The 13,815-nt window shown below is 40.6% G+C and overlaps 1 protein-coding gene across 4 annotated transcripts in view; it reads right to left on the reverse strand.

Moving 5' to 3' along the window:
• Nucleotides 1-13,815, reverse strand: part of LARGE1 (LARGE xylosyl- and glucuronyltransferase 1) — a 375,539-nt gene that overhangs the window by 256,335 nt on the left and 105,389 nt on the right. For all 4 annotated transcript variants that reach the window (XM_043542469.1, XM_043542463.1, XM_043542466.1 and 1 more), the window contains one exon: nt 13,624-13,810. In XM_043542469.1, the coding sequence (XP_043398404.1) occupies nt 13,624-13,810 (187 nt within the window). Of the gene's footprint in view, nt 1-13,623; nt 13,811-13,815 lie in introns of those variants that run through there.

Genomic DNA, 13,815 nt, shown 5'->3' on the forward strand with positions numbered 1-13,815 from the left:
CCTGTAGTCAGAGAGCATTACCCTCAGGTTTCCCAGCACTGCTGTGCGGCTAGGCTGTAACTAAAGCTCCATGAATTTATTTCTAGCCAACATCTGCATAATACATCTTCCTCCTCCATGCTCTTTACTGGTCGATATACGAGGTAAACAAGCTCTTTATTAAAAATATACGTTGTTTATTTAAATATGCAAATAATTCCAAAACAAGCTGTTGCCAAAGGCCCTTAAAGAATAAATAAAACAGCATGTTTTATCCTTCCTGGTGTATGGGGCTTTCTATTTGTAGGTTGGAGCCCAATATGCTCCATAAATTTTTCCTATAAAAAACTATTACGCTTTGCCTCTGGCTGACACTAATATTATTATATATCCAGCTCCCTCAAGTCAACCTGCAAAAAAACAAATATGCCAATTAAGAGGAAAATGGTGTTAATTGTTTTAGATGTGTTGTTTCCTTTTCCTTCACAGCCAGCAATTGTCGTGTGTAATAACATTTTCTTTTGAGAGCTCATGTCATTTTGTCCTAATTTACTGGCATATCGGAGCTTCAGTCCCCAGGTGGAAAAGTGGATATTGATAACAACAAAGTCCTCTTTTTAAAAAGGCCACTTTCAATAAAATTCAGGAGGGTTCAGTGACTGGAAAACTTACAGACATTCTGCAGTTAAAGGCTTCATCCAAAAAGACCAAAGTACAAAGGTGCTTTGAGGAGATGGAGAAACTGCAGTTATATGAGAGTCTTCATTGTGGAAGGAAAGAATTCAACCACTCAGTACAGGCTGTGAAGCACGGCAACATAAAGACAAATTTTCAGAAGTAATTAGTGTTAAGGAAAAGTTAGCACAGTATAATTCGTAACACTAGTGATTCTGAGAGAGACAGTTTTGGGGTGCCCAACAAAAGATACCTCAAATTAAAAAGGTCTGATTTTTAGAGAGTTGATGTTGAGCACTTTTTGAAAATCAGGCCCTTTTAAGATGTCTCAGTCTGGACAGCCAAACACTAAGTCACTCAAAATCGCATGTCACTTAAAAACGTGGTTTGTCAGAATTAATGTGATTTCAGATCACACACACTGTAGAAGCCACTCTGCTGAGTCATCGTTATACCTGAAAATCTGCCATCTGATAAACAAGAACTGTGTCACTAGTTAGAGATAGCTAACCAAGTTTTACAACCAGTAATGGCTATCTTAGTGCAATAAGTGGAAGAAATGCAAAAAATACATGCTAATGCCGATGACTAGAGGCTTCTGGTGTCCTTTGGATGTTCAGAAAAAAGTCAATATTTGCCTGCTCTTATGGACCATCCTGGTATTTTTTAAAATAATTGTGATGGCTCTTAGGGCTTGTCTACATGGGAAAGTTAAACCACTATAAGGTAGGATGTGAATTTAAACCAATATAGTTATACTGGTATAACTCCCAGTGTGGACACTCTTATTCCAGTATACTTTGCTTTGGAAACAATTTAAGCTAAGCTGAAAAAAGCCACTCTTATTCAAAAATAAGACTGTCCACACAGGGAGTTATTCCAGGATTGTTATAGTGGTTTAACTAAACTGATATAGTTATACCAGTATAATTGATTAAACTTTTCCATTCAGTCAAACCTCTAGGATTTATGTTTTTTCCACATCACCAGAACACAATAAAGCTAATCATAGTAATGAAGAAAAAGAACAAAAACACTCCACACACACAAGGGGTGCTTCTGAGGGGCCCAAATAGGATTTCACATACCAAAACTACAAGTCTCAACTATTTCAATGCCCTGATCCAATTTATCCAGCTCTGAATACAATAAAAACCATGAGCTCCAGAGCTAGCTTTGTGCAAGGGAAAATTTTCCTCCCTCCATCTCCTGACAGTGGTCTTCAATTAGAGCATACAACGATGACACTCACTGAGACTGACGGAGGAAATAAAAGGAGTGAAACTACTGAAATGCATCTGCAGAAGCAGATTATTCAATGTCCCGCAGACATCGGTGCGAGTGACAGCCGCCAGAGCTTAGTGAAAAAAAGAGAAGTGGAAAATTAAACTTCTCATTGGGCCTGATGATGATTAATATCTTCTCTCTGACGAGCTGAGACGGCTTAATCTCTGCTATTAAAATTAAATCACTGAGGTGCAAATATGGCAGCTGAAGTGGGGCAGGGGTGTGTGTGTGTGTGTGTGTGTGTGTGTGTGTGTGTGTGTGTGTGTATGAGAGTTTCAGATCTGGGGAGAAAGAAAAATCTTAAGAGAAATAACACAGGTACATTCTGCACACTCACATCTTAACCCTGCTGAAACTAGGAATCAAAATTCATAGATTCATAGGTATTAAGGTCAGAAGGGACCATTATGATCATCTAGTCTGACCTCCTGCACAATGCAGGCCACAGAATCTCACCCACCCACTCCTGCAATAAACCTCTCACCTATGTCTGAGCTATTGAAGTTCTCAAATCATGGTTTAAAGACGTCAAGGTGCAGAGAATCCTCCAGCAAGTGACCCATGCCCCATGCTACAGAGGAAGGCGAAAAACCCCCAGGGCCTCTTCCAATCTGCCCTGGAGGAAAATTCCATCCCGACCCCAAATATGGCGATCAACTGAACCCTGAGCATGTGGGCAAGATTCACCAGCCAGATACCCAAGAAAGAATTCTCTGTAGTAACTCAGATCCCACCCCATCTAACATCCCATCACAGGCTACTGGACCTATTTACCATGAATAGTTAAAGATCAATTAATTGCCAAAATCATGTTATCTCATCACACCATCTCCTCCATAAACTTATCAAGTTTCATCTTGAAGCCAGATAGGTCTTTTGCCCCCACTGCTTCCATTGAACGGTTATTCCAGAACTTCACTCCTCTGATGGTTAGAAACCTTCGTCTAATTTCAAGTCTAAACTTCCCGATGGCCAGTTTATATCCATTTGTTCTTGTGTCCACATTGGTACTGAGCTTAAATAATTCCTCTCCCTCTCCGGTATTTATCCCTCTGATATATTTATAGAGAGCAATCATATCTCCCCTCAACCTTCTTTTGGTTAGGCTAAACAAGCCAAGCTCCTTGAGTCTCCTTTCATAAGGACAAGTTTTCCATTCCTCGGATCATCATAGTAGCCCTTCTCTATACCTGTTCCAGTTTGAATTCATCCTTCTTAAACATGGGAGACCATAACTGCACACAGTATTCCAGATGAGGTCTCACCAGTGCCTTGTACAACAGTACTAACACCTCCTTATCTCTACTGGAAATACCTCGCCTGATGCATCCCAAGACCACATTAGCTTTTTTCACGGCCATATCACATTGGCAGCTCATACTCACCCTGTGGTCAACCAATACTCCAAGGTCCTTCTCCTCCTCCGTTACTTCTAATTGATGCATCCCCCGCTTATAACTAAAATTCTTGTTATTAATCCTAAATGCATAACCTTACACTTCTCACTATTAAATTTCATCCTATTACTATTACTCCAGTTTACAAGGTCATCCAGATCCTCCTGTATGATATCCCGGTCCTTCTCTAAATTTGCAATACCTCCCAGCTTTGCATCATCCTCAAACTTTATTAGCAGACTCCCACTTTTTTTGCCAAGGTCAGTAATAAAAAGATTAAATAAGATTGGTCCCAACACCGATTCCTGAGGAACTCCACTGGTAATTGAAACAGACAGTCATTAGCAAAAACATTGAAGCCACATTATTTACTAGGGGAGGCAGGACTCCTGAGCAATGCAAGTATCTTATGATCTAAAACAGACAAACAGTAAGTTTCAGAAAATTGGAAGGCACTGCCATTCTTCAGAAAGACTACTTCATAGCTCCATGTTCCACTTCAGATGTGCACAAACTGGCAATTAATACCCTTACACAGAAACTATATGCAAAATAACTTATTCTACACAGATAAGATTTTTGCATGTGGCTCCTTTCAAAATATTCTGCAAATCTGTGACCTTTCCTTTGAGATCATTATTTTAAGTCCCAGACTCTCCAACACATTGCAGCAAAGGATGAAATAACTAAATCATTATTATTTATACTTCTGGAAAAGAATACTGCCTCACATTAAGCTTTCAGACTAACAGAAGGCATTGTTAAAATCAGTGCAGATTATTTTGGAAGGATATCATTAAGTTTCCATGGGAGTTTCCATGTTAATAGTTAATTTGGAAACCGTCATTAATGCTATAGTTAAGAAGTACTATCACCTTTTCGAAAATAATATGACTTGGTTAAATTAAATTCTGTGACAGGGAGATGGCTTACTGATGGCAATTTACTAAAATCCTGGTATTAGTTTAAATAACTCTTGAGTATTTAAGGCATTAATCCTGTGAAAAATAAAAGAGTAATATCTTCTGTCTTTTAATACAATAAGAGTAACCTGTAAAGATTGTCTCATTGTAAGAAAGTGTGTTGTTTTATTTGGAAGAGTGGTTCCCAAACTAGGGGCACTTCTTATTCAGGGAAAGTCCCTGGCGGACCGGGCCGGTTTGTTTACCTGCCATGTCTGCAGGTTCGGCAGATCGCGGCTCCCACTGGCCGCGGTTCGCTGCTCCAGGCCAATGCGGGCTGCAGGAAGAGCGGCCAGCATGTCCCTCGGCTCATGCCACTTCCTGCAGCCCCCATTGACCGAGAACAGTGAACCACAGCCACTGGGAGTTGCTATTGGCCGAACCTGCGGACACAGCAGGTAAACAAACCGGCCCTGCCCACCAGGGGCTTTCCCTGAACAAGCAGCGCCCCTAGTTTGGGAACCACTGATTTGGAGATCCAACACAGAGATGCTGTTAAGATATAAGATTACAAATCACAAACAGTTAACTGCCAAACTTCTGCTACAGTAATCTTGTTTCCTACAGTGAATAATCACTCTTAAAATGCTGCTAAAATTGTGTTTGATTTGATCCTATCTGACGAGTTATTTTTAAAACTTAAAAGGGGGATAAGCTATGGCTTAGAAGAAAGAAATCTGGTTGGGCGATTAGTTTTCCTGATCAGGTGGCAAGTGATCATTCATGCCTTAAAGTCTTCTAGTAACTAGCCTCTAATAATTTCGGTACAGTTAATAATTATCTTAAACAATTACCTGATGCTTGAAATGGCAACACATTTTAGTGTCTGTAGCAGTGTAATATTTATAATTCTTAGAAAAATATTTACTATAGTCCACTTCATGCACCGTAGTGCAGTTTATTCTACATTAGACAGAAATGGTATTGTTTTATTTAATCAAAGTGCAATATACTGTACAGTTACCAGTGCACGTCTGTACAATTTTCTCTTCCATAATTATGGCCCTGAAAAAATAATTATTTTTGGACTACACAGGTATTGCAAAGAAAGCCCAATACCATGATTTTTCCAACAATGGGGAAGCAGAAGCAGGCATCAACATGTCGGGTAGCCAATGGGTATGCAGTGTCCCTTGGGGTGGCCCCCATTGGCTGCGTGCCTGTCCCCCGTAGGCTCTGTCCCGCTCTGTATATTAATGAGCCCAGAGGACAGCAGAAATGGAAGCATTGCAGGGAGATGGTTTCTGAGAAGCCCAGTAGAATTTAAAATGGCTGCTGCTGCCCAGTCCTTCCTGCTCCTTACTAACCCACGCTGACCCATCCGAGAACTGCTGCTATTTCTCCAGCAGCCAGGAGGCAGAAGATTGCATCCACATACCAGTCTCCAGACTTGACTGTTTCATACAAAGGATTGCAGCAGTGACCTTTTGCCAACTAGGTTCTGTGCATACCCCCTGAAAATTGCTACGTGAATTAAAAAAAAAAAATTTTTTTTAAATCTGAGATTTTCTCCCTACTGTTATGCAATCCTATGAGCTCTGATTGGCTGTAGGTGTCTAATTCCCATAATTGCTGTATCATAGGGCAACTAGCCCCTTTAAGAGGGAGCAGAGTCCAGTGCACCTGTGGCTGATTAGCTGCCTCCCAACTGGGCTGAACAGAAGGCACTTGGGCCCTAGAGGGGAGGAGAAAGGGTGAGTTGGAGACCTGGAGAGCCAGAGAGCTGTCCACTGAGTGCACAGACTGGATCAGCAAAGAAACAGGCAGGTGAGAGCTGCCTGGGAGAGACACAGAAGTTGCAGAGAGCAGAAAGCTCTACAGGCCATCCTTAGAAATAGGGAGGAATTGCTAGGAAGCCAGCAGAGGGGTTAACCTGCTGGCCTTCCTGTGCTGCATACTGGGTTTTCAGTAGAAGAGTCATGAGACTGGTCATTCTAGGATGGATTGGCGTGGGAGTGGGGCCCGGGAACAAGGGCAGAAAGGAACCAGGATCAAGTGCTGGTGGATTCATGGATGGGTGAACTGTAAGGGATGTCCCTAGAGAAGGAGAACAGAAAAAATCATAGTACTTTTACATGCTTTACTCTGGGAATTAGGACAACAGTTTTACCAAGAGGGTTCTACACACTATTGTACCTGTACATAAATAAATGATGTCCAGAGGTGGGATTTTGTATCCGACAGTGAAAGTCTGTACTCTTTTTATGCCTGAGCTAGGGAGAAATGTAGGCAGGTATACCTATCCATGTCTGGGCTGCCACAAGAGGGCATCCCAGGTGGGGGCCACCTTATCACACACTGTATGGTTGTTTCTCAGTCATAACAACATGAACATGAGTACTTGTGGCACCTTAGAGACTAACCAATTTATTTGAGCATAAGCTTTCGTGAGCTACAGCTCACTTCACCAGATGCATACTGTGGAAAGTACAGAAGATCTTTTTATACACACAAACCATGAAAAAATGGGTGTTTACCACTACAAAAGGTTTTCTCTCCCCCCACCCCTCTCTCCTGCTGGTAATAGCTTATGTAAAGTGATCATTCTCCTTACAATGTATATGATAATCAAGTTGGGCCATTTCCAGCACAAATCCAGGTTTTCTCCCCTCCCCCTTTCCCCCCCCCCCCCCCAAATCCACTCTCCTGTTGGTAATAGCTTATCTAAAGTGATCACTCTCCTTACAATGTGTATGATAATCAAGGTGGGCCATTTCCAGCACAAATCCAGGGTTTAACAAGAACGTCTGGGGGGAGGAAGGGGGGGAGGAAAAAACAAGGGGAAATAGGTTTCCCCTTGTTTTTTCCTACCCCCCCCCCCAAGACGTTCTTGTTAAACCCTGGATTTGTGCTGGAAATGGCCCACCTTGATTATCATACACATTGTAAGGAGAGTGATCACTTTAGATAAGCTATTACCAGCAGGAGAGAGGGGTGGGGGGAGAGAAAACCTTTTGTAGTGGTAAACACCCATTTTTTCATGGTTTGTGTATATAAAAAGATCTTCTGTACTTTCCACAGTATGCATCCGATGAAGTGAGCTGTAGCTCACGAAAGCTTATGCTCAAATAAATTGGTTAGTCTCTAAGGTGCCACAAGTACTCCTTTTCTTTTTGCGAATACAGACTAACACGGCTGTTACTCTGAAACATGAACATGAAAAATCTCTGTTCCAACTGGCTCATATACTCAGAATTTTCAAGCTGTTGGTCAGCAGTAAAAGTGACCACTTAACCCCTGCTTCTCACTACCTTCGGCTGAAATAGAGAAACTAAAATGTTCACATGAGGAGAGACTGGGGGAAAGATATAAAAAAAACAATGAAAATGGGACTGGCTAACTGTTAAAAAAAAAAAAAAAAGACTATTTCCATTTCAAGTTTAAAAACTAGTTCCTATCTCCTTCTCATCCCTCTTCTCCCCTCCTGAAGCTAAACAAATTCAGGCTCCCTTAGAAATAAGGCACACATTTTTCACAGTGCAGGGTAATCCCACTGGAACCACTTACCATGGGCTGTGGTGGAATCTCCAACCCTTTTTAAATCTTTAAACCAAGATAAGCAGCCTTTCTAAAAGATATGATCTTGCTCAACAAGAAGTTATGGGCCTGATGCAGGAATTACTGGGTGAGGTTCTGTGGCCTGTTTTATACAGGAGGTCAGACTAGATTATCAGAATGGACTCATCTGACCTTAACAATCCTGAATCCTCACAAACCGGGAAGCCTCTTGTAACTGTTGCATGTGTTTACATTGGAAGAATCCCAAACCCTCCCTGCCAGTTCAGTTCTGAAAAACAAATTAGACAAAAAAACCTTATTACAGCTGTTCTGAAGAGAGGCTTACCAACATGTAGGGAAGGAAAGATGAATGCGTGAAGAAAAAAAAGAGGGAAGGAAGAAAATCGTGTGTGTGTGTGTGTGTGTGTGTGGTGGAGAGACAATCAGCCACATATTTTTTGCTATAGTTTATTCAGCCCACAATGTAGTCATTATCTTGTAAACAGAAAGCACCCCCATGTTATCATTCCAGCACTTATTATAGTTTCTTTTCAGGAACCTGCAATCAGTATTATAAAGCATAAGAGAGCATATACTATCTCATTACTTCAGCTTTGGCAATAACATTTCCAATAACAATCTACTATATATTGGATCTCCTTGAACACTATATAATATACACCAGTATTAAATTGAGCAGTGACTACCTCTACCGTTACACTTGGTATTTTTCCACTTGAGGACACTAGTATTCTAAATCTGATTCTGCAAGCTACTACATGTGGCAAGCAACTATGCCTGTGTAGAGCCCCACTGATTTCATCATGTTTCTGCACACACTCACGGGTCCATCTGCAAAGAGCAGTTTGGAAAACTGGGGCATAATTTGTTGTTTCTCTTTAGAAGAGTTATAAATTTACTATTAAAATTGTACTGAGATACGGCACCTTGTCATTAATTGCTACTTTAACATAAAGCTCATTGTGTCTGTCCATATTCTTGCCAATTAACATATTCACTAGCCTATTTATTGAAAGTAAACATAAAAAAGAGTGAAAACAGCAGCAAAGTGAACCTGTTTAAACATTACAATGAGACATAGCATCATTATTTATTTATTTGTTTGTGTTCGGTATTCACCCAACTCTGGCTCTAACTCTGATCCTACTGATTGCCTGGCCCAAAAGTGGAAACGATGTCAGCCACGAGGCATTTAACAAAGTCACATGGAGCTGGAGGCGACAGAGTCTTTCAGAAGGATGATGGCCCAGTCATTAAAGTACTAGTCTGCGACTTAGAAAGACCAGGTTCAATTCCCCACTCTGCAACGGTGTTCCTGACCTTGGGCAGGTAACATAGTCTCTCTAGGCCTCAGTTTCTGTAAAATTAAATTAATGCCTCTTCCCCTTCTCACAGCAGTATTGAGGGTAAATGTGTTGAAGACTGTGAAGCACTGAGATATTAGAGTAACGGGGGCCAAATGGGTACCTAAGATAGACAGATAGTCTAGAGCGCACTTGCCCAATGACAATCCCACACATCTGTTTCACATGGTCCCCAGGGTAGAGGGAATGGGAGAAACAGAGCCCACATGCTGTATTTGGGGGTATTGTGTTAGGATCAGGAGAGAGGACATCAACTGACAAAATGAAGAAAGCAGTCTAAGGAGGAGTGAAGTCTGTCCTTATGCAGCTTTCAAAGTCCCCTGGAATCTCTCAGAAGCTTCTGTAGGAACTACTACACTGGGCCATTTTTAAACGTGTTGTAAAAACTAAGGAAATTTCCAGGAAAAACACCTGCATCCTTAAACTGGAGTTAAAAACAAAACAAAAAAAATCTGTGGAAAATACAGCACAAAAGTAGGGCTTTTCATCTCATGATCACACAAAACTGAGCAATGTTACATACAGTGTTGTTTTGCATAGACTATAAAATACATTTCCAGACATATGAATTTAATCTGGATTCAAGGTTGTGAAGGACCACACACAGAGATCACTTTCTAAAAAGTGGGAAGAGAGAACCTGTTCCACCAGAAGGGCAATCCTTGGGAGTCTAATTACTCAAGCTTTATTACAGTATCCACACAGATAGAAGGCCAAAGAATAGTCATGATAACCCACAGCTAAAAGGAGATCCAAGATAAAAGTAATGCTTTTGTCTTGTGTCATCTTGATATCAAAGGTAAAAAAGTTTCAAAAACATCTGTTACTAGATCGATAAAAGCCTGCATTATTGAATCCTGCACGGCCAAGGGTTCGAAGCCATGGTAGGACATCATGGCCCATTCCACGAGAGCAGTGGCTACTTCCATGCTCACATACCTTATGAAAAGATATGTAAAGATGCAACCTTTTTGAGAAACCTATCTTCTCCAGACACTACAAGTCTGACCTCCAGTTTTCAGCAGATGCTGCCTATGGCAGGGGGGTGCTCCTACCTCTGATGGTGCTGCAGGTGTCTTCCACAAATTTATATTTAAAATTTTAAATATTACTTGGTAATTTTCTTTCTCCTATTTAAACACCTGGCACCGCAACCCCCCCGCCCATTCCTTTGCTTTTCTGGGATAATTTAAGGATTGGAAGCCATTAGCTCAGCTTTTTCATTCCAAATAACTGATACCTGATGTTATCTTGCCCTTATATACAATGTTAAAAACAACAACCGGAATCAGACACATTCAAAGACCACACAGTATTCAGAATCCTCTTTAGTATGGTGGGTCATAACCTGAATAATTATTTGTATGTGCTAACCAAGGTTTTTAGTAGTGTTTGCTTTCAAAGCTTGGGTAGTGTTCAACTCTCGTGTTATTCCAGGTGGGCTGAGTGACAGATGTGGGAGGGGGGGGAGGAGGGAGAGAGAGAGAGAGAGAATCATCTATTGTACGAATGTAATATACTTAAAAAAAAAAAACAGGAGCTAGGAAATTATCAGGTCAAATATAGTTATATTGGTCACACTTTATGTCAACGTTTTACTAACAAATCATTAATTTTTAAAAAAAGTTATAAATGAGCTCCTGGTGAAATGTTGTGTCAAATAGGTCCAATGTAATCGTCAGATGCATAAAGAGGGGAGTACTGTGTAGGAGCAGGGAGGTAATTTTACCTCTGTATACAGCACTGGTGAGACCACTACTGGAATACTGTGTACCGTTCTAGAGCCCACATTTTTTAAAGGACGTTGAAAAATTGGGGAGGGTGCAGAAAAGGGCCATAAAAATGATACAAGAGATGGAGACAATTTCTTACAGTGAAAAATTTAAAGAGCTCAATCTGTTTAGTTTAACAAAAATTCTGAGCGGTGACTTAATTACAGTGTATAAGTATCTTCACAGGGGAAAAGTACCGGATACAAAAGGACTTTTTAAGGTGGCAGAGAAAGGCATAACAAGCATCAGTGTCTGGAAGCTGAAGCCAGACCAATTCAAATTAGAAATTAGACATGAATTTTTAACAATGAAGGGGATTAACAACTGGAATCACTACCAGGGGAAGTGGTGGATTCTCCATCTCTTGGATGTCTTCAGATCAAGACTGAAGATCTTTCTGGAAAACATGCTATAGCCAAACACAAGTTATTCTTTAGTCAGACAAGTTATTGGGCTCAACACAAAGGTAAATGGGTAAAATTTAATAGCTTATGATATACAGATGACTAGATGATCTAATGATCCCTTCCAGCCTTAAACTCTGCATCTCTGAAAATGATGATTAGATGCTTAAATAATTGGCTAATCAATTGTTATAAATTGTTGAGTTCAAAATCTCAATAACTTTGTTATAATCTTGGTTCATAACCATTTGTAATACCTTCCAGGGATGTGCTCATAACCATTTACAACACATACTACTCATGTCTCTAACTTGCTTATAACATCATTTATAAACCCTTTGTAAAAAGGAACTTTAATATAAAGTGTGACCATAATTACTTTTCTAAAATTCAAAAGGTAAGGCCCAAACTTGCTCAACTCTTGCAATTAAACAAAATCATGGCCTTTAGCTTGTAACACCATGTTTTCAAGCAACCATCTACTGCCCCTTATGTTTCCAGTTTACTGTGAATCCTATAAATGTTTCATCGCAGGATGACCTCAAACAGTGATTGTACATTAGTGGTGAATCACTAAATACAATCACACAAGCACACGTATATACATGGTCAGCTTTTTGAATGGTCAGAGAGAAAGCTAGAATCTGAACACATTTTAAGTGGCTGAAACACCTTTTCTCATGCTAGGATAACTCAAAAACTGCTGAACAGATTTTCCTTAAGCTTTCAAAAGCGAAATCACCTGTTGACCAAGCATAAAATGTTCCATCCCAATTTTTCAAGCTACAAAGTAACAGAAAATAAGATTGGGAATCACAGTTCTTTCTGACCCCACCTAAATGAAGTGTCACTAATGAAATCCTTTAATACCAGAAACCCAGATCATCATATTTAGAACTTAATTGGCAAAGTGGTGGTTTTTTCCAAGTCACTAATATACAGCTGCAAATCAGTGCACGGACTATACTGAGCATCTCCACCTGCAGTGGAAAGGAAATAGAAAGGCATTCCCACCACAGCTACAGCAAGCAAGAGCTGGCCAGAGACAGTGCATCTGAGCTGGCTTTATATTGTAAGATCCTCGAGGTACAGATTGATTTTCTGTGCTCAATATTTGTTTCATCTGCCAGGCACTGATAAATGGATTGAAAAGCTGTCCACTTACAGCTGTCCACTGTAGATAGCTCTGCGTACTTTACTGAAATGTTATTTTGTAACTTCATACAGAAATACTCAGCAAATCCTAGCAAACATTTTTACAACAGCTCCTTTTGCATCACTAAAGAAGGGAAGGGAAGGGAGGGGAGGGAGGAACACATTTGAAAACAAGCCTACATCTGATCTCAGCCATGTTCACAAAGACACAAACATGCCTACCTCACTGGTATAAGGTGAGAGTAACAGAAGCTCTCAAACTGGAGCTCCACTAGTGTACCTGAGAAGTGGCTTCTGGTGGGGATTTATCTGTGATTTTATCCCCCCCCCCGCTCTGCAATTTGTTCTCCTCCTCTACCCCACCTCAAATCTGATGACAGTCGGGGCTCATTGCAAGGTCATTCCCCCCCCTACCCCGTATTTGAAGATAAAGAAGGGATGTGGGGGAGGGATTGTAATTGTATGGGTGGAACACTCATCAAAGGGGAGGGAGAATTGTGGCAAGGTTCTCTTAAATTGCTGCTCTTGTGTTTTAAAGTTGTGTCTCAAGAGTGCCTAGAGCATATGGATGGGTGCCCTTTTAAAGTACTTCTATATCCTTTCCTGCACTCTGTGTCTGTCTTGTCTATTCAGATTATAAGATCTTTGGGGTAGAGACTATCAACAACTCTGTGTTTGTCTTGGTTGGCCCTTAGGCTCTGCTGTAATAAACGTGATTAGTAATAACCATAAAATCAACATAAACAAACATTTCTCCTTTTAGAGCTGCTCTTAAATTAAGATTTTATCATCATAAGTATCTACCACCATGATATGGGATAAAGAAAATGAAATGCCAGGAAGCACTGAGAAGAAAAAGAATAAGGAGAAATAATTTCTAACAGTGCTTTTTAAAAGTGGAAGAGAAAAAGCAAACTACTGATGCCAGGATCTACATCTTCCTCATCTGTCAGATGGTGGCAAGGACTCCTGTTGTTAAGAGCCACGCACAGGAAGCCATTTGCAGTGCATGACAACAGCTTTATTTAACCTATAATGATTGAAATCCTTCCACTTGTTAGCTCCAATCCTCCTCATTCATCAGTTCCCACCAGGTTTTTTGCTCTTACCTTCAAAACTCCCAGAAAACAGGTAAATCCAGGTAAAGGCAGGAACAAAAAGGAGAGTCAGAGAGGCAGCCAGGAATTTCCGTCTCCCTCTGCAGATTCCCAGCATTCTCTCAGAAGTAGAGATTCCCAACCCAGTGCTGTTCCTATGTCGGAAGCGTGTAGTCCACAGCCTCCCACATATTACTCTCTGAA

The sequence above is a fragment of the Chelonia mydas genome, chromosome 1 (assembly GCF_015237465.2).
Source record: "Chelonia mydas isolate rCheMyd1 chromosome 1, rCheMyd1.pri.v2, whole genome shotgun sequence".
Lineage (NCBI taxonomy): Eukaryota > Metazoa > Chordata > Testudines > Cheloniidae > Chelonia > Chelonia mydas.